Genomic DNA, 21,041 nt, shown 5'->3' with positions numbered 1-21,041 from the left:
TCAGAATAAAAGCATCGTCTCTATCGCGGACTGTGTGACGGGAGGTTCAACCATTGGCCAGATGTTTTAAGTTCTACCACGGGCCAGTTGTTTTTCAACACTCCCAGTGAGCATTTTCCCATTGAGAAGACGTTTAAAAAACAGTTATGCTGACCAGCAAAAAGACATTCAAAACAGGTTCAAAAGTGAACGTTTTTTCACCGACTCTGTGAAGACGTTGATTAAACGTTAGACCACATTACACCAGGATTTGCACTACTGGCTTTCAACTGAGAAATCTGGATGTGGTTTCTTGGTTAGGTTCCAAAATGACATTAGGCTATTATTTGCGCATTGTAGAGGATGAAAAACTTCACTATTCGTAATCCCGGTGAAATATGGTCTAGCAAGGGAGGGTTCCCACACGAACGACTGCGCTGACCACTCATCCAAAGCTCACCTCCAGAGACCTGTCGCTTTTACACATCCATGTCCACAGACAGCAGAACAGAGGGGAGGAACGGAGACAGCGATGTTTCTGGAGTCTCCTTGTTAATCCAGTCCAGATTTGATGAGTCTAAGTATAGTGGTTTTTGATCTGAACCTTGACTAATGTGGTCTGTATGGAGAAATCACCCTTTTTTCTGTTTTCATAAACAAAATAAAGGTTTCACTAAATATCATTCACTAAATGTAAATATACAAACAAAAAGAAGGAGCAAAATGGATAAGGCTGGGGAGTATATGTACTGTGTAGTGTGATTATATGTATAATGTAAGACGAAGGATATATGGGTGGATGATGACGATGATGATGATGATGATGATAACGACGGCGACGATGATGATGATGTATATGGGATGTAGACCATCGCTTGTATTTTGAAGGAAAATACTCGACCGGAACTCTTCTTCTTAGTAATTGTTGCTAGCTACCATGGCAACATGACGTCGACGCTCGTATGTTTCCGTTTCCACCTTTTCTTTTTCGTTGCAGTCTTTTTTTGTCCCTCGCTGCTTTCCGTCCGTACCGTACGAACTGGTGTCCTGCATAGAAATGGCTGAAGCTCCCCCACGGCCCTGCCGGTTTTTTTGTCACCGGTGTTCAGCAGAGATCAGTCCGCGTTTACCGGTAAGAACCGACGAGGCAGATTTACCTATTTGAAGAATGAAAACTATTTGTGTTTGTGTGATTGTATGAGTGTGTGTTAGTGTGTGAGGGGGGCGCGTTCAGCCGTCACGTCGACACACTGCTGCTGTTAAGCTACGTTAACTAGCCCCATACAGGCAACAACGGTCCTGGATGACAGTTTAGTGGTAGTTATGAAGTTGGCGGTACACTCACGTTATGTTAGAGATGTAACATTAACTATATCGCGGTTAAATTTATTATCAAAGCTCGTCTGACCTGCTTGACAGGTCTTTGGGCGGCTTTTAACGTCCGCAAGCTGGCCAACAGGAGAAATCTGTACCTTTTTACAAATCTGACTGTCAAAAATCTAACAGGGGTGATAGGCAGGTTTTTCCATCGGCTGATATAAAAATCCTACATGTGCATTTCTCTACCATAAAGCGTGCTGTTATCTTATTGTGGTTGTACAGCAAAGAGAAGTAAAACTTGCACCAAAACTATCACCTCCATCTAAAGCCAGTGTCAGTAGTCAACATTGCTGTTGTGACAACAGCCTGTTGTTATGCCATTCATGGGAAGCTTCTTGAATGTTACAGTAACAGTTATAGACAGCTTGCTGCTCACCTGTGTGACAGCATACTGTCAAGAGATTATATTAACTAACTGGAAATGATCACAATGCCTTAATTGTAGTATATGACAAAATATCAACCTAATGATAATGTCAGTCTGTGATGATTCTGTTAAGCTTGTCAGATTCCTCTTTGTGTAGAGACATCCATTCAGGTTCCTGTCAATCAGGTTCAACTAGTTAAAACTAAAGCAGCCTATCACCACAGCCCTGCAATAAATCCTGATGTAATGAAGGTTATACTGATTGGTTTTAATAAAGACTGTTTTAGGGAGCTGTTTTGGTCATGATTGGGGGTGAGGGGGTGGTGTACATAAAAACACATACACCATTTACTGCATACTGCCTTTAGAAACTGAGTACAATTAGCTGTAAACCATTAGGGATGTTCTTAATTATTTTATTATTATTTATTTAATTATGACCGATTAATACTACCAGTTAAAGCAACCCAATCGCCAGAACAAAATGTTGGCACTTTACGTTTCTGTGAACCACAGTAATGTTGAATATATACGTTTCAACACGTGTAATACGTATCATATCAACATTTCTACAAACGTCCATTCTATCTAACTATCCGTTGAATAATGATGTTTTATGGTGTGACAACGCTGTGGTTAAGGTCTGGTTAGGTTTAGGCACAAAGACCATTTGTTTAGGGAAAGATCATCGTTTGGGTTGAAAAAAAATAAACCCGCTTTTGTCGGTTGAAACGGACATTGGTTTCTAGGTGGTCTCGAACCGTACTCTCTGTTGACTTCCAACCTCCAAGAAGAAACTTACTAACCATCCACCGACCCCTCCTCTTCCTAACAGGAGAAAAGATCAGCTCATATAGATCGCATGTGAACTACGTCACTTTAGAAATGTTGAGATGATACGTTTTGACAGTCCACCGGCCCAAAAACATGGGATTTGTCCCAGTATGCCCCATGGCCCAGTATACACCGCTGGTCGTAACCTACTGTTGTGGTTGTAAAATGGTGGATAAATTGTTTTGAGTGTCACACAAACTTCGAGGTTTAGGTCTGAAAATTGTGACTACAAGTTTCTGTTTTGTTAACCCGTTGGCTGTTTTTGATCATGAATAAGCCGGGAGAGGAGGAGGTTTTCGTTACCACGCGCTCGTCGCTGGAGGATTCAGTGTGTGTTTTCGTTTATTAATCTGTTCATACATTAGAAAGTAGGGGTGCGCAAAAAATCGATTCACATAAGAATCGCGATTCTATCCCTGCCAATTCAAAATCGATTCAGAAATTCCAAGAATCGATTCACATTTTGTAGTCTTACCACGATGCTGGTTTCCATTTTTTCCTGACATGAGTCAGCTCGCTAAATCCCATAGATGGCGCAATGACACCGCGCCGGTTTCTGCCTGGAACCAACTCCGGGGGCAAGAAGGAAGTGAAGTGTGTGTCCTGGAGAGACCGCAAGCAATGGAGAACTTGACAGAAAAACAAATACAACCTGCTCCACCGGCAATGAAGGCGATCTTTTTGACATATTTTGACATTTTCTTATCTTGAAGGGAAGAAGGAGCTTAACAAGACTAATAACATTATCAAGCGTTGCAGCGCACCTCCGCAGGTTTGCGCGGTTGTGGGCTTATTTATTTATAACCGTTGTAACAATCAGAAAATAATGTTTTATTGATCTGATTCACCAGCTTCCTCACTAACGTCATCAATGCTCCCTCTCCTCATCCACTCTCTAGCTTGCTCGACCACTGCTTCTCTCTCCTTTTCTCTCTCTTGCATTTTAACAGAGCTTAAAGATGAGAAAAAGACTGACTTCAGACAGCTCGCACTGACTTTTATGACCACCTTAAAGATGATTGTTTTTTTTTTTTTTTGCTGTGGCGGCAAAGATTTTGGCGTGGCGGCCCGCCAAAATGTTACCAGCAGAAACCACACACACACTGTACAAAGACCAAACCACACATTTACTACCAAGCCTGACAACAAAGAACAAAAACAGAAATTCTCCATCCTCATTGTCTTATACAAAATAATAACATTATGTTGAATACAAAGACAAATAACAAAAACACATTCCTTAACAATTCTCAACTACAATGAACTTTTCCCAATGCTTAAGATAATTTCCACCATCATTATTTCTATCTGCTATATTCTCTTCTGAAATCTGTAGTTTGTGTTGCTTCAATTGTATTGTGTTTCTACTATTCTATTATAGTGTCCTTTTGATTAGAGTGCATTAATTTTAACATAGTCTACCTAATAAACAGACAACTGTATATGTTGATCATGCTGTAGACATACTATATATATTCATATTTATATTTTCACTGTAGGACTACACCTGTCCACGCTGTGAATCTGGATTCATTGAGGAATTGCCTGAGGAAAGAAGGTATGTAAAAGTGTTGTAGGTCCCATGAATTTTGATTAATTTGATGTTCAAGTGGGTGTTTTGATCGTTTCACTTTCTTTACCACTGTGTTCATGCAGTACTGAAAATGGATCCACATCTACATCCTCCACCAGTGATCAGAACCGCCCGGCCTTTGAGGTCAGTGTGACTTGTTAAATCAGCCGGAGCACGAAAACATTTTACTCACTGAACCATGTTTTGACTTTGGCACTTTGCCCGTGTGTGTTTTTTTTTTTTTTTTTCCCTACTAGAACTTGGATCCCCAACACTTATTCACATTTCCCTCTGGGTACGGTCCATTCGCCCTTGGGATTTTTGATGAAAACTTTGACCTTCGAACCCGGCTGCCCACAGAGGATAACCGAGAGACAGAAAACCGGAGAGAACGGGAAATGGCATCACGGCAGCGATACAGTGCGCGGCAGCCACGGGGTCGACACGTTCCTCGACGTCAGGGTACGCGCCATGAAGGAGTGCCCACGTTAGAGGGGTGAGACATTTTCGGCAGTAGGGTGTGTGTGTGAGGTTGTTGTGGGACATGAGAGGGTACGGGAAAACAATTTTGCTTATTTTGTGTGAGTAATTCTTGCTTCACGTATTACTTTTCATTACTACTTGTCAGTTTTTCTATTTACCTATTTACCATATCAGATTTTAAAATATAAAACACAAAATTTAGTGTAACAAAGAATTTAATAAAAAAGATTACAGTATATACTAAACCACAAGTGTCTACTTTGACCATCTCTACAAAGCTGTAATAAATTATTGATATGTACAGACATTTTACATTCCGATTTTAGGTAAGAAGACAAGTTGAATCTCAGTTAATTCAGTGAATGTTTGTTGAGAACTGTGGATGTTTTTTCCTGATACAGGATCATCCAGCAGCTAGTTAATGGCATCATAGCACCTACAGCGATGCCAAATATTGGAATGGGACCATGGTAAGTACAAGCAACTGTGATGCAGGTCTGTTTTCTCGTTTCATGTCTCTGAGTTGTAAAATTTTTACTGTTTTAATTCTCTTATTAACTTCTTTTCTTCTTTTTTGTTGATGATGAACATCTTCTCGTCTTGCAGGGGTATGTTACATTCCAATCCAATGGACTATGCCTGGGGTGCCAATGGGCTTGATGCGATCATAACGCAGGTATGAAAAGTGGTGTTTGCTATGCTATAATGGAAATAAAACTGCATATCAGTGAAGTGGCTGCTGTGTCTGAAGAGCATTTTTTTGGGGGGGGGGCAAACAAGTCTGAGGAAGTGAATCAATAATGTGTTATAATTACTAATTATATCATAATTTATTTTTCATTTGTAGTTATTGAACCAGTTTGAAAACACAGGTCCTCCTCCTGCAGACAGGGAAAGAATAAAGAGTTTACCCATCATCTCCATCACAGAGGAACATGTGGGTAAGTCCTGGTCTCTCTCAAACTCTCTTATTCACTCGCTGGATCACCCAGTCTGAAGCTGTTCCTCTTGGTTATCTGTCAGACCTATTTCACACAGGCTCACATGTCGCTACAACCTACTCATCTAAGCAAACCACATTAAAAGATATTAATAATAGATCTTGCACATAGGCCTTTAAACCAGTTAAATTCTCTATTATGAGAAAACAGCTGAGAATAATCACCCTCTGAAAATGCTTTTTTCGTGGTAGTGAAGTCTTTGAATTTAAGCTTTCACTTCACAGCACTACTTCAACACAAATAAACAGAAGCAGTTGGAACACAATCTGAGGTCTTTTTCATGCAGCTGATTCATGTGACTGTGAGTCTCACTGGTTTTCTGTTTTTGCAGGTGCTGGTTTAGAGTGTCCTGTGTGCAAAGAAGACTACAGTGTTGAGGAGACTGTTAGACAACTGCCATGCAATCATTTGTTTCATAATGACTGTATAGTCCCGTGGCTGGAACAGGTATGTATATCTATCAAACAGAGTTACAAGACCGATATCAAACAATTACATCATTTTCTTAATCGATTGGTATCAATTACGATTATGTGAAACCAGAATTGTTTTAGATCGTTTGTTTTTTAAAACCCATTGTGCTTCGTTAAAACATTTCAAGCCTTTCTTAAGGTACGACATCGTGAGAAAGTGAACTGAGAGCAGCACAAGCACATCGCAGCAAACAGTTTAATTTCACAGCAGTGTGCACTAAGGAGAGATAAAAACCTGATGCTTTGCCTCCATTTTTGTGACTTCTCTCTGATGCTCCTCGAGCACTGCTGTTGGTTGACAAGATAATAATGATAATCAGGCTCAGTTGCCATTTTGTTTTAATTTCTTGTTGGAAAGGGTGAAATTTAGTTTTTTTTTCCAGTCAGATGTCCTTTTCAATTGACACGGAAGCTGCGATATCCGTTGGAAGGAACAGTTAACTTTAATGTTTTTTTTTTACATCGGTTAAAGAAATATATTGATTTAAGAGCTATTTCAACTTACAACAAGCTGTAAAGCTGCTTTAATCTCATCCACACTTGTCCCAGTTTTCTGTCGTTATATTTCATGAATGTAGTAAGTCAGCTAGCTATGTAAGAAGATGACATCCCTGCTCTTAATTCTGCCTTGTCAGCTCTTATTGGTCAATTGTTTCTCTGACTGGAAGGAGAGAGCTTGCTGAATTGGAGTGTATACATTTAGAAAATAAAAATATTAGATCAGGACTGTGTGTTGGCTGATGCTCAGGAAAAGTGGCAAGGAAAAGTTGATCCCTAATATCTATGCTTCATCTCAAGGGTTTATTTATTTTACAGTTTTTACACAACTCTTTGTTTATCCTTCTCTTTCCTGCAGCATGATACGTGTCCCGTGTGCAGAAAGAGTCTTAGCGGACAGAACACAGCCACAGACCCACCAGGGTTATCAGGAATGAACTTCTCTCCCTCCTCCTCATCCTCTTCCTCTCCTAGCTCACCAAGCAATGAGAACGCTGCTAGCAACTCATAGATTCCCCCCCCCCCCCCCCCCCCTCCCCGTCACCACCACCAACACCTCATATCTGAAAACCTCACAACCAACTGAGACCCAACGGCTCCTCTCCACAGCTGAGACCAGGACCGTCTCACTTCTAGGGGATGATATGAGTGGACTTGAACTCTGAATTTTCTTGCAGACTATTCATTCAGTCATCATTCCTCCCCCCTGTGCAGACCGGACGCTGGGTCCAACTCCTGCTGCTATTGTTGCTGAGTGTTTGAGGAGGCGGGGCTGGGTAGTATTTAAGGAAGATAAGGAGGCTGTGAATAAAAATGATGATAAAAGAGGGAACGTGACCAGAACTGGAACACAGTTTGAGCCAGAGTGGACAGCTTTTTGACGGAGACATGTCTCTGCCACAAGGCTGAGACACATTTTATATTTAAAAGACAAAATGTTCTTTTTTTAAACATTGCCTGTGGTGGTGCAGACTTCAAGCTGAGTCCATAGATGTGTAGATAGAGAATTCATTTTTCAGACAGCGAACTGTCCGCCACTGTACAGCTAATGGATCAAACTAAAACCTTGTTGAAACGAGTGTATGCATCTGATTTTTTTTATTTTTATTTGCACCTCTGTTTTTTTATTTTGCACACCATTCAGTCTGATGTTAAGAATGTGAATTTGGGTAAACTACTGAAAAACAAACAAAAAAATCCCCACATTTTTGCATTGAATGAGTCTTTTAGGACTTGTTTTTGTGTTTATTAGATTCTTCTTTTTATTATTAGCGTGTGATCCAGTGTATGTGGTGTATCTTGACAAGGTAAAGATCCTCACAGCTCAAATGTGGACACATTTTTACTGCGTTTCCTCAAGTAGAAAAATTTACTACTTATTTATTGAACCCTTGCCCAAAACACGAATAGAGAAATGTAAAAGAAATAAAAAGAGAAATAAAAAAAAAAGGCATGGGAACATCTTACCTCTATGAAACTGGCCAAATGTGTTTCACATAACAAGTGTTTATTATTTTATTAACTGATTTTTTTTGTACAGTCACAATAAAGTGCTAAAGAAAACTGATTCTGAGGTATCTGTCGATAATGCTCAGTTTTAAAGTGATGTGAGATGATTAGTGATTTGAATGGAGCTGGTAACATGAGATCTGGCTAAATTATATAAATTCAGCTCTATATTTGTAATGCAAATGTTACCCTACTGGTACTATTGCTTCTGGTTTTTGGTGGCTTAATTTCACACACATAATAATGTTTCAATGTTGATCAAACCGCAGTTATTTTTAATCAGTGTTGCACAATTTTGCCGTGTACTTGGCAAGGTGAGAGGGAGGAAGTAAACTATTTTTCTCACCTGTGTTTCACAGGATTAATCACATTTATCTTGTAATTTCTTTAAAGTGTGTGAATTATTTGTGTTGCAGACTTCTTGATGTCTGTTACTGATAATGTAGTAAAGTGGTTGTTTGATAGACCCTTAAACATATTTACAGTGGCACCTGTTTTATGACAGATCTAAATTATTCTCGAGACAAAAATATACAGTATGTCTGTTCTTGTAATTTGCAACATCGGTCCTCATATGGCGCTGTGGCATCAACAAGACTCAGAATGAATATTACTCTACGCCCTTACTACCTCCCTAAGAGCAGGCAGCCTGCCATTCTGTGATGTACAACAGAGGTAGTTGTCAGAAGTTCACAGCGAGTTCAGACATTTTTAGCTGTAATTAACAAGCAGGTGGTGGCTGAGTCACTAGACCAGCGACCTGTGAGGTGTTCCTGCTCTAATAAATGGAAATAAATTAAATTTCTATTCCCCGTGGTCCCAAAGTTGTGAATGCAAATAGATGAAGTGTTGCCACTCGCTGCATATATACTTATAAAGCTGTTAGGTTGGTTTTAATGGCTTATTCACATGACCTTCACAGAATGCTGGCTTAATTTGTGAAACTGATTTATTTCTCTCTCTTTTTTTTAATGCAGGACATTTATGTATGTTTTGCTCAACACCAATAAGGTTATCACTCAATCCTCCCTGTATATAGGCACATAACACTTTCATTTTGATTCATAGATTAACGCCATTAGGAGATGTTTTCTATGACATGTCTCTGGGTCATTCTACTTGCAGTTGTCTGATATTTGACTTCTTATAATTTAATTTTCATTTCAGGGAGTCACTGTGTTTGGGTTTTTTTTTTGTCTCTGTCATTGGTTGTATGTATGAGCGAGCGTCACACCACTGCCTCATCCTACCAGGAAATTAAATTGAACCTTGTTGCAGCTGCGTAGTTTTGACTAATGAAGCAGAGAGAGGAGAGAGAAAGAAGGAAGGAAGGCGGGAGGGGGTGAGAGCGACATGATGCTTCTGACTTCTTGGCACTGATGTTAAAAGGTAAGAAATGTGCAGAATAAGACTCAGTGGTCACTTTAAGTAGATTCATGTTTATTCTTGTTTTTTGGGGGGAAATTCAGTGTTTGGCATCAGTTATATTTTGTATTCCTGGCAAATTTAAAGTGCCTTGGTTAAGTATGTGTGTGTTTGTGTGTAAAGCCAAAGTTTACTTTCATCACACAAAAAGCCATCTTTTATACATGTGACCAAAATTAGACTCAACCAAATCTAGATCAAAGAAAATAGGCTAGCTACTTTATCTCTGCTCTACTGACAGAGCACTCGATTATCGTGGCCTATATCCTTAATGTGTAGGGATAATGCTCTGTAGCTTGGGCTCATGGCACAAACATGGATTCAGACTATAAACTGGTATAATTCCTTCCAACAGAGATGTCAATTGAAAGACATTTACTGAAAAACGTGCCATTTTTATGCGGACACCATGCAATTTAAAGCAGAGCGCAGAGCAGCCCATCAGTGATGCTGCCCTGCATCTGCATCCTTCTGTCAGTGTTTGCTATACACGAATACCTCTGCTGTACTGTTGCTGTTTACAGGTAGTATCTGCACAAATTATGCACTTGCTGACTAAGCTGACTCTGTCTCTGAATGTTTAATCATTTTGGCTGGTCAGCTGTTGAAAGAGGACGTGAAGAGCTTATTGATTACTCCCCAAAAACCTGCACCAAAAAACCCTCCAAATACTTTGTTGTTTGGACTATTAACTTTAAATGCACAACGCTTTATCTGTATTCACAGTCCAAATTTATACAAGAATGGAATTCAAGGAATATAAATTTAAAAAGTGCTTTGCTACAAAAACTGCAGAGAAGTGGAAGGTACCCTCAGGGACGTGAACCCACAACAGATCACCCAAAGGACCATGCACCTTTGAGGGGACATGTGTGACAATAAGTGCACCTTTAGGTAGACAAATAGTAGACTTGCACTGTAGACTTGCTGCTGTTACTGACTCTGCAGCCTCTGCAAGGCTGCCAGTCCTGATGCATCACAAATTATTTTAAGTTTCTCTCTCACACCAGCTGTGCTCCAGCTGTATGTCCAGTAGGGTGCGCTAAACACCAACTATGGGTCACATTCATTCAGGGAGGTTGTCATTGAAAACACCTTCTAAAACATATGACATCATTTGAGTTTTCATTAACACGTGGTAATTAAACTTTTGATGTTATTACTCATCGTGATTGACAACACGTTAGGCATCTATTTCCATGCGATTGTTGAGTTAGTTGATGCAATTCAAGCGTTAGGTCATGACTGAGAGGCCTCAGCTGGAAATAAACCTGAGCTGAATTAGGAGCAGCATAAGCATAATAGTTTAATGATATCTGACGCGGTCAAAGGGCTCATTTAGTTTGCTGCTGGAGCATCTCTGACACAATGACTAGTGAAAGTATAAGCGCAGTAGTTTGCAAAGAAGTCACGTCCACCCCTCCCTCTGTTCCCCTCTCCTTTCTCTCTCTCTCTCCCTCTCTCTTCTTCTTCTCCCCATCCTCCCTGTGTCTCTGATTGGTTTTCTCCAAAGATAATTGGAGGCAAAATTTGATATGCTCAATGTCATGGATAGGAATGAGGTTTCACCGGCGTCTGCTGCCACCATGAAAAAGAAGGCGGTGGGCGGCAGTGGATGCAGCCACATCAGCGCACCCAAAGCTTCCGCGTCCAAATGCACAAGAAGCAACAGCAGCCAGAACTGTCTGGACTCCGGTTCTCCCGGCGCACCGAGCGCTAAGCAGCCCGGTGTGGCCAGCAACGTCGTGATGGACGAGACGGAGGACGGAGAAGAGGAGTCCAAGTTTCAGCATCCGCGGTTGCGCCGAGCCGGGGGGAGCGGCAGTGGCGGAGGTGGAGGAGGAGGAGGCGGCGGCGGCAGTATTAGGATGAAGAACTTTACGCCAGGAGGGGGAGCCGCGTCCTCGGCTTCCAGGAGAAACTCCAACAAGGAGCCCTGCCTTATGCACACAGAGGACGCTCCTGCCGCCCCACGGCCCACTACTGCCTCCAGACCTACCGAGACCCAGACACCCTGTCCGGGCGATGCTGCCCAGCGCGGCGAGACCAGAAGAGTATCAGGGGCGGAGGCGTCGGCATCAGCGGTCGCGGTAGAGGTTTTAAACGCGACAACGGGTGATGGTTGCAACAGCGTCGCTCCAATTTCCAGCATGAAATGCAACAAAAACGGAGAATGCAGGAGGGACTCGGGTACCGGGAGCCTGCGCTCAATCATCTCCAAGCAGGAGAAGCAGACAGGAGGGTCGGGGAGGGCCGAGGACGGAGGGAGCGCCAAGCGAGGAGCCTGTAACTCGACCACCGCCAGCATGGACGGCTCGATCACACCAGGCGGGTCTCTAGCCGGGGGGCACGGAGGAGAGAGCGTAAACCCCGGCACTACCCCCGTGTCCAGCGGTGTCCCCGAGAAAAAGGACTCCAAGGTGTCCTTCTCTAACGCACCGAGCCGGAAAGCCTCGTCCTCTCTGCATGGCCCGACCCAGACCCAGCAGCCCAGGAACTCTGTCACTTTCCAGAAGCCGGAGGATGGACCGCCAATTGTGCCCGCCGAGGATGCGGAACCTCGGGGCAGCCAAGCCAGCTTCATGCAGCGGCAGTTTAGTAGTATGCTGCAGCCTGGAGTTAACAAATTCTCCTTACGCATGTATGGTAGTCAAAAAGCAGTGGAGAGAGAACAGGAGAGGGTAAAATCAGCTGGAAATTGGATTATCCACCCTTACAGCGATTTCAGGTAAGAGCTGGGGCTGCCATTGGTTGCACGTTGAAAGTCATGAGGGGCCCGTAAGGGTCCTCATTGTCATCTACAACTTTATAGTGAGTAACCACTGTGAGTCCACGGGAGCACATGCATGGTTATTGTTCAAGGCTACCGGCTGCTGATTTTTCATCTCATCCCTGATGATTGAATCTGTAGAGATTTGAATCGATGCATTGCAACGTGCTGCCATTAATCCCCCCCCCTCCCCCCCACCAACCTGTTGTCAGGCAAATTGACTTTAGCAAAAGAGTGTCCTTTCAAGGTTGTAAACAAATCCTATTCCAGTCTGCATGTACAGTCTGGGATACTCAACAAGCCCGGCCTGCTAATACATCTCGACTTTTCGTGGCAGTATAAGCTCATATTTAACAAAGAGGACAGCGCTCTGACGCTAATTTGGGCTCATCTAAAATGCAATTATTATAAAGATCTGGCTATTACTCGTGGTAGTAGGTGATGCTCTGCGACAAAAAGCCGTGCTGACAGGATGTAGGCTATGTGTGTGTGTGTGTGTGTGTGTGTGTGTGTGTGTGTGTGTGTGTGTGTGTGTGTGTGTGTGTGTGTATGCGATGCACTCAGTAATGGAATGTCACCTTGAGCCAAGTGTGCGAAAACCTCAAGCATGCTCACTGGAGACATACCCGCCTGTACGACTCCCCGGATCCTGCATTTTAATGACGGACGCGCTCTGTTTATCGCTCAAATACCCGATAACCTAAATGAACGTCCAGAAGCTATTTTGTCAAACACATATTAAAGCAAATCTGCATGACAGGAAGGCTCCTCGTGACCCGGTCTTGATGCATTAGCCTCTACGGCTTTTTATTCGACATGTATCAGTCGCTGAATTGCATTTGGATCAGAAAATCAGTCGATTTTCCTCTCGGCTGGGCTGCTCGGTTTCAGCACCACAAGGAGCGGACAGCTCCCGTCTCATTTGGAGTCGACTCGCGCTCTTCTACCTTCACCCCCCCCCCCCCTCCCCCCTTCACATCGGCTACAGCGCCATTCATGTTTGGCCCATTTGTATCACATATCGCCGAGTCAGTAGATCACTGAAGGCTAAACTTGAGACACGTATTCAACAGCAGAGACGTCATTTGAGCACTTTAGAGACCTTTCTTTACCACGCCACCTCCCACACGGCGAGAAGCTGAAGCTGCCCCGATGTGATCCTTATGCTAATTAATGCTCAGTTAAAGCAGCAAAGTTGCTGTAAACATGATCACCGGGGCGGTTATTGTTGTTGCCGTGAAGTGCAGGAGTCAGAGCTTGTTGCATAAGTCGCAGTGTAATGACTCAGCGCTGCACCTGTCCTGCAGAGATTCCTCTGACGGGCTCAAACCTCACTACCTTGACTCTGTCTGTCCCATTTACCAACCTGCCACATCACTACTGCCACTGGTACCCATGTGTACTGCAAGGTCAATATGAGCTCCAAAGGCAGTCCTTCATGACATTTTATAATTTGACGAGAATTGCTTATAAACCTGATTTTGAACTGATGACATTCAGAAGTCCATACAGAAAATGATGAACATTACTTCTGTTAAACATGCTCTTAAGTACAATGGATTTTCATAAGCTGTATGTCTGTGATTGGTGTTGATAGTACTTTATACACAGCACTACCCTTCCCAAATCCCAAAAATGTATATTTGGATTTCTCCTATTGCAGTTTCACAGTTTTTTCATATGATACCTAACGGAGATCGACCTCTCTGGGGTCTAATTTACCCCAAACATAAGTAACATCACTGATAACACAGTGTGAATTTCTTCTGTCTGTGAATGATTTTTTTTTGGCAAAAAAAGGAATGTATATTAGTTAATGCATAACCCAGTAACATAATCAGTCCTAGATTAGAAAAACAACCATATGACAGGGAAACATCATCAGCCATGATTTTAAAATGTTTTTTACTCCAAGGTGAACTCACATGACCATTGAATGACATTATTTCTTTTGTTGCATTATTTGATGTAAGAATGCAAAATGCATATCCAATGATTATGTTATATATAGTGCATGTCAATCAAGGGAAAAGTAAGCCCTGCACTTGGTTTACACTTTTCCATCTTGAGTTAGGAAGTCTCTTGAGCCTATTGGCTTTCCACAGCAACTCGCTTTTCTCTGACTCTATTTTTGTCCTCCTCTCCCCCTTTTTCCCCATCCTGTACACACACACACACACACACACATCCATGTAAACACACTGTCATGTACACACCACAACCACACACACACATGCCTGTTAGGTTCTACTGGGATTTCACAATGCTGCTGTTTATGGTGGGCAACCTGATCATCATCCCCGTGGGCATCACCTTCTTCAAGGATGAGACCACGACGCCCTGGATCATCTTCAACGTGGTCTCCGACACTTTCTTCCTCATGGACCTGGTGCTCAACTTTCGCACTGGAATCATCATCGAGGACAACTCGGACATCATTTTGGACCCTAAAACCATTAAGAAAAAGTACCTAAAGACTTGGTTCATTGTGGACTTTATCTCCTCCATCCCAGTGGATTACATATTCCTCATAGTGGAGAAAGGGATCGACTCGGAGGTGTACAAGACTGCTCGAGCCCTGAGGATCGTCCGCTTCACCAAGATCCTAAGTCTTCTGAGGCTGTTGAGGCTCTCCAGATTAATACGATACATTCACCAATGGGAAGAGGTAAGAACATGCATATTATGACACCTAATTGTCCATGAGTAAATATTATATTAACTCCAATCACACCACTCCTATCCACAGAGAAAGAAACACCCAATCTTGTTGGTGATAAAAGGCCACTGATTTGCCTCCAATATGCTGATGTTGGCTCGTGACCAAACCAACAATCTGCCTCTCTGTCTGTGAGCAGCTCTGCTCCGAGTGGCCTGCTCTCCTCCGTCTGGAGGCTCAATATTAATGTTCTCACCTGCCACCTGGTGAGAACTGTATAATGTCAGCAGGATGTTTGAGCTTTAACAAACTTTGCATTCTAATTACTGCTATTGTCACACAAGCCACCCCGCCAACCCCCCCACTCCGTCTGCCTGTCTGACCTGGCATTCCCACAGGCAGCATCAGGCGGCCTAATAAGCAGCCTATTACCGGGGCAAACACAGTTAATCAATTAAGGCACCAGAGGAAGAGCAGGTGGGGTAAAGGGGTGATGATAATATGCAACACTAGGGGGCTGTTGACTACAATTATATATGTCACTAATTGTTCGTTTATAGGAATTGGGGAGGTTAGGTAAGCAAACAGACATTTCCTCAGGTGAGTGACTGGCAGTATTTGAAGGTGAGGATGGGAGCTGTTGCCAGGTAGAGTCCCTGCTTCGTGTAAAGTGAACTCCACGAACCAGTCCTGCCCTCCCTGGCCATTCGGCTTTATTTACTCTCCGAGGGATGCACTTTGTCGAGGCCCACGCTCCAACCTCTCCTCAGACTCCTTCCTCAAACGCAGGAGAGCAGCCCGGGAGACATGAGGTCCAGCAATGTCATGAGATCACTCGACTTTTCGTTTATGACAGTATTTGCAGCCTGGTGTTGGCATTTTGCAGTGGTGAGCAGTGCAGTGGGGCTCGGCTGCTCACTTGACCTTTGGATAATTGGATTTCTGAAGATATGATGTGATTCACACACACACACTCACAGTGGTGCATGATGGGAAGTGATGCTTGGCATGCATGGAGAATGAGAGCGGAGATCTGGTGAAGAGTGAGACACTGACGCAGGCGATGCCCGGCTCAAACGCCTGTCTTCTCCTCACTCCATCATTGATATCAATCATCAGTTATTTTTGGTTGGAGCCCCAAACTGCTCTCAGTTCCTGTAACTTTCTTTGAGCTCTCCATGGTGCTGAACTCCTCCATCAGCCGACATAAGACAGTTTCTCTCATCTATCCCCAGTAAAAAAAGAAATGACAAATTACTTAATTTTATCAGATTGATAAAAACTGACAGTGAAAAACCCATAAAGGTTAAAGCGGCATTTAAGAAAGATCAGCACATGTGATTCATGCCTAGTCCCATCCCTCATCACTCCCATCACAGAGTATCACTTCTCCCTCAGCTGCACTGAGTAAGAAATGACCCATTTCTCATTCCTTCATTGTAGTCTGTATCAGACACGTGTTGGCTGTTCTTACTATGAAAAGCACTGTGATTCCTATGGATTTAGACCTTCTACTGTAGACATCATTGTTGTATTTAAACAGCCATAAAACTGTTAAGCAGCATCAAAGAGTTTCTTTGTTGAAGTCAGTCAGGTGATAGATGATTGGCTTAAGTACGGTGACTGAGAATGATTGATGTGTGAGACGACATAGACTATCACTTGTTAAGGATCATGATGGTCCCTGTCCATCACTCTGTGAGTTTCGACGTGTGTATGTGTACGTGTCTGCACATGTGTTGGCATGTCTGTCTGTGATGTTAGTGTATCAGTGTGCCCGCAGGCTTGCGTGAGTGTTTTGTGTATGTGACTGGACTTTGTGTGCGTGTCAGAGCTCTGATTGATGTCATGTATCTCTGTGTAAAAAATGTCTTGCCTGCTCCTGCTGTGTTTGATGTGGGACTGATGGGAACCTGTCTACCCTACTCATTAATCAAACTTGGTATGATCCAAAGGAGATGGTGGAGCTGAGTGGGAAGCCAATTCTATGTCTGAGATATGAATTCAAAGTCTAAAGTGTTTGACAATTATGAAATTTAGTGAAAGTCAAAATACAACTACAATATGAAGTATTCTGTCTTTCTTTAATTAAATCCAAAATATTATTTGTTTCCACAATTCCCAGCCAAGTTTTAACTCCCTCTGTGTGTCTGTCTTGTTGTCTTGCTCCAGATCTTCCATATGACCTATGACCTGGCCAGTGCGGTGATGCGGATCATTAACCTGATTGGTATGATGCTGCTGCTGTGTCACTGGGACGGCTGCCTACAGTTCCTGGTTCCCATGCTGCAGGACTTCCCCTCAGACTGCTGGGTGTCCCTCAACAAAATGGAGGTATATATGTGTCATGTCTGGGAATCATGCCTGCGCATACCGAGCGCACACTTCACACCGGAACTGGATTTGCATCTTGTATTCGGAGTTGACTGGGAAGGAGCCAATCGGGGTCACAGAATATCGATCAAAGTGTCTGACCGTCATCAGAAAATATTGGCTGAATGTCAATCAATGTTTTGTGACCATGATCGACTCTTTCATGTCTTTCCTAAAACAGGATAATCCAGTGAGGATGTTGGGAGAAGGAAAGCCTGATTTTTTTTGCATCTGAAAGAGCTTAGTTTGATTTTAATGAGCAGAAAATGTGCTCATGTCCTTACCAACCCACCTTTGTTGACTGTTAAATTAGCTTGGCATCAGGAGAAATAGTTGTTTGGTAGTACTGGCAGAGAATCAGTCATTCTTCAAAGACTGACTTTTCCTTTTAAAGTGTAAACTGTAATAAATATGTGCATTCAAAAAAATGCAGGCAAGGTTAGCAGGGATAGTTATATTTACTGTCATTTGGATCAATATAGTCCACTTAAAAAAAAACAAAAAACTGAGCACTGCACTATTTTGAGAACCATTATTAGCCTAAGTGATCTCTGTTGCAATTATGCTATTACTGAGTCAGGATAAGTGTTTGTTTCCATCAAATTAAGAAAATTACTCATATCACCAGACACAAAAAAACAACCGTAGGATACCAATGAAGAAGTGGTGACAAAAGAAACCAGAGAGATTTAAGCGTACCTCTAGATCCCTCCGTGCCTCTTCCTCAGCCTGGTGGGTGATGACAGGAAAGATAAAAGGGGAAAAACAGAGGGATATAGCTGGGCAGCTGGGCTCTTTGTTGCTACGTCTCTCTCAGAGAGATAAAAGCTGGTTGTTTATAGGTCTGTCTGTCAGCCTCGCCTTTTACCGAGCAAAGGGAGACCACACTAACCCAGCCACAAGGCACAGGTCCAAATGGAGTTTTAAACAGATTGGGTCCCGCTCCACAACAATGTCGGGGCTTGCTATGGCTGCTTGTAAATTTCAGATTTGAAATATTTCCTGGATGACAGCTCTTGTTTTTATTGCTGAACAAAAGTAATTCAAGTTAAAACAAGTTAATGTCATGATGAGAATAAATATCCTCTCTTCCTTGTTGGTAAAAAGGAAAGGGATTCCTTTCTATTTAATGTGTCGTATGGGGTCACGCTGCAATTTTACTGATTCTGTCTTGTAGAGCTGGGTGATATTGACAAAATCATATATCACAACATGATCTCAGTATCAATATTGTGGGAATATTCTGGGTCTGATGAATGGTACTTTCATTAATCAGAATTAGCAGTTGGTGACACGATCTCCAGGAAAAAAAATAACTATGTATAATGATGGTAGAGATTGAGGCATTTTAGTCAGCTAAAACTATCAAATATGTTGATGAAGTTGTTTCATATTGCTGCACTGTGACCTCTAAGAGAACATTTCAGCTACAGCTACCAGTACACAGAGAGTTTCACCAGAGCAGGTGTGTCCACTTTCCCCAAGATTGACTCTAAACCATAAGTTTTTCATGTTGTAGACCGTTAAAAACTCAGTTTGCTTTAATTACATCATTCAACTATTTGCTCTTCCTCTGAAATACACGCACAACCCTCTGTATAACAAAGCAAAGGTAGATTTGAATCCATGTATAGTTGAATTAAGACAAAAAAAAAACAAATAGCAAAGCTGAGAGATACATTAATCTATTATTATCGTAAAAATCATATTGTGATGCGCCCCAATAGCCTACTGGTATTGTCCCTATATACCTATAAATGATATTAGATAATACATTAGATAGATAAATTAGACATAAAATTAGATTAGATAAATTAGATAATACATTATCTAATAAATATCAGATAAACTACATATGAAGCAATTATATGGCACAAAATACGGAATTTTCTTAACTTCCTGTAGGCCTATGTATAAAATCAAATTTATGGGGTTGTGCTGACCTTCCCTGACAAGCACTTGAAGCCTAACAGCCACAGTGTCAAGAAATTATGAAACTTGAATCAGCTATGCTTCTTTAAACTTACATGACACACTGGAGGACAACCTTGTGCTGCGTACAGTTTGAAGTCCAGGATGATGAAGTTTGGGGCTGACAGGCCACTGACTCTTCCATTGCTTTCTCCTTCTGTGTAATCAAAGTCCCCAGAGAGCCGTCACTCTCAAACTAAAGAGCTGCTCTGGCGTGGTGCTGGCTGCCTACAGCCACCTGAGACCGCCCCCCTATTGAGTGGCTGACAACTTGTAACATTAGCCATAGTGTTGCATCCAGGCCATCCATCAAGCCTCACACCCTACAGTGGCTCCGGTGGTGTGGGGCCCACAGGCGGGACCCATGGAGGGCGTTGAGAACACTCTGTAACTCTGGTTGACATCCACCAACCAGTAATTGGATTCAGTAGAACTTGTAATACCTCAGGGAACATAGGTTGTATTTTTGCAGTACAACACAACTTCCATCCATTAATTTCATTTAGATTATATTTAGCTTTATGCAGCCTTGTCAGTTGCAAAGTTAATTTTCATGGAAGAATGCGGTTTGTTGGCTGCGTCGGTGGAGTACAGAGTTGACTGGGTAATAATAGTGACAGCAGTGCTAACTGACAGAAGAAGGGTGTGTAGTTTCCTCTCTGTAATTACAACGGTGTGTGTATCCATCCCTTACTGTACACACACCACAGAGAAACGTCTCACTCCTATCATCCCCTACTGCCATCAGCAACATGGGAGATAAGCCGGTAATCACTATGTATGGTGTTAAATCACTTTATTTACTCACCTCACCTAAGTTGACCAAACAGTATTACGGGTCCACTGATGGGTGCTGCAAATTTGATTTGAACTACTCGCCAGGCCTGTAAAAGAATATAAACATGAAAAGTGAAAGCTGCTGCCCAGTCTCTGTAAATGGACAAGAAATTAGGTGATGTTTGTTTCCTGGGCGAGGAGAGGAAAGGATGCGATTATCTCGGCCCCAGAGGAAGTAAGGTGTTTTTGTTAAGAGGGATCTTGTGGTGCTGAGTGCAAGCAAGAAATACTGCTCCTGCACTTAGATTTTACCCTTGTGTTTATAAACTAGTCACGTAGAAGTGCAAATGAGGTTTTTTTTTTTTGCCATTACAACAATGTTATTAGGAGCTCATAGTGCCACAGGGCAACATTCAACACAACATACTACAAATAATAACATAAGAACATTTTAAAATACACATTAAGTATCATAAATATAAAAGATAAGCTTAAAATGATATACCTTAAAGTGGTTTGTGATTCACAAGTAAAATAACTTAAATATGTAAAAAATGGTCAACACATCATAAATAATTACAAAGACAACCATGAACTGAAAAACACAATGTACCTTAAAATGTCAAAGGTCTAATAGGAGTCTAATAGCCTTAATGTTTATATTGTATGTGTATTTGTCTGCTGCACTGCTCTTCCTAATTCATATTTGGCTGCTCTATACATATGTTATCTTCACTTTTGAAAGCAGCTTTTTTCAAAACAAATATACCAGCAAATCAAAGCCAAAATGTCCTTTTCAAATTCAGTGATGCTTTCCACAGTGGCGATCATCTCATCTTAGGAAGGAAGTTTCCTTGAAGATTTCCTCATAATAGAGAAGAGGTTCAAAGCAAATTTAACATCCTCCAGATTGTTGCTAAACTGTGAAATACAATATAATTCATCAAAACTTTACTGAAAGGGCAAATC

The 21,041-nt window shown here is 42.1% G+C and overlaps 2 protein-coding genes across 2 annotated transcripts in view; both read left to right on the top strand.

The window, feature by feature from the left end:
• Positions 1-955: 955 nt before the first annotated feature.
• On the top strand, positions 956-8,155 carry rnf126 (ring finger protein 126). The gene is made up of 9 exons (XM_044369273.1): positions 956-1,111; positions 4,060-4,118; positions 4,217-4,277; positions 4,391-4,629; positions 5,018-5,086; positions 5,223-5,292; positions 5,464-5,557; positions 5,949-6,064; positions 6,947-8,155. Exons 1-9 carry the CDS (start codon positions 1,037-1,039, stop codon positions 7,097-7,099), a joined length of 936 nt encoding a protein of 311 aa, XP_044225208.1. The 5' UTR covers positions 956-1,036; the 3' UTR covers positions 7,100-8,155.
• A 2,902-nt stretch (positions 8,156-11,057) lies between these two features.
• Positions 11,058-21,041, top strand: part of LOC122994432 (potassium/sodium hyperpolarization-activated cyclic nucleotide-gated channel 2-like) — a 37,654-nt gene continuing 27,670 nt past the window's right edge. The window contains exons 1-3 of the mRNA XM_044369116.1: positions 11,058-12,250; positions 14,537-14,960; positions 17,124-17,285. Of these exons, the coding sequence (XP_044225051.1) occupies positions 11,058-12,250; positions 14,537-14,960; positions 17,124-17,285 (1,779 nt within the window). The remainder of the gene's footprint in view (positions 12,251-14,536; positions 14,961-17,123; positions 17,286-21,041) is intronic.

This window comes from Thunnus albacares, chromosome 12, assembly GCF_914725855.1.
Source record: "Thunnus albacares chromosome 12, fThuAlb1.1, whole genome shotgun sequence".
In the NCBI taxonomy this organism is placed as follows: domain Eukaryota; kingdom Metazoa; phylum Chordata; class Actinopteri; order Scombriformes; family Scombridae; genus Thunnus; species Thunnus albacares.
The sequence above is the reverse complement of the archived record's forward strand: the minus strand, read 5'-3'. Positions and strand labels throughout refer to the sequence as shown.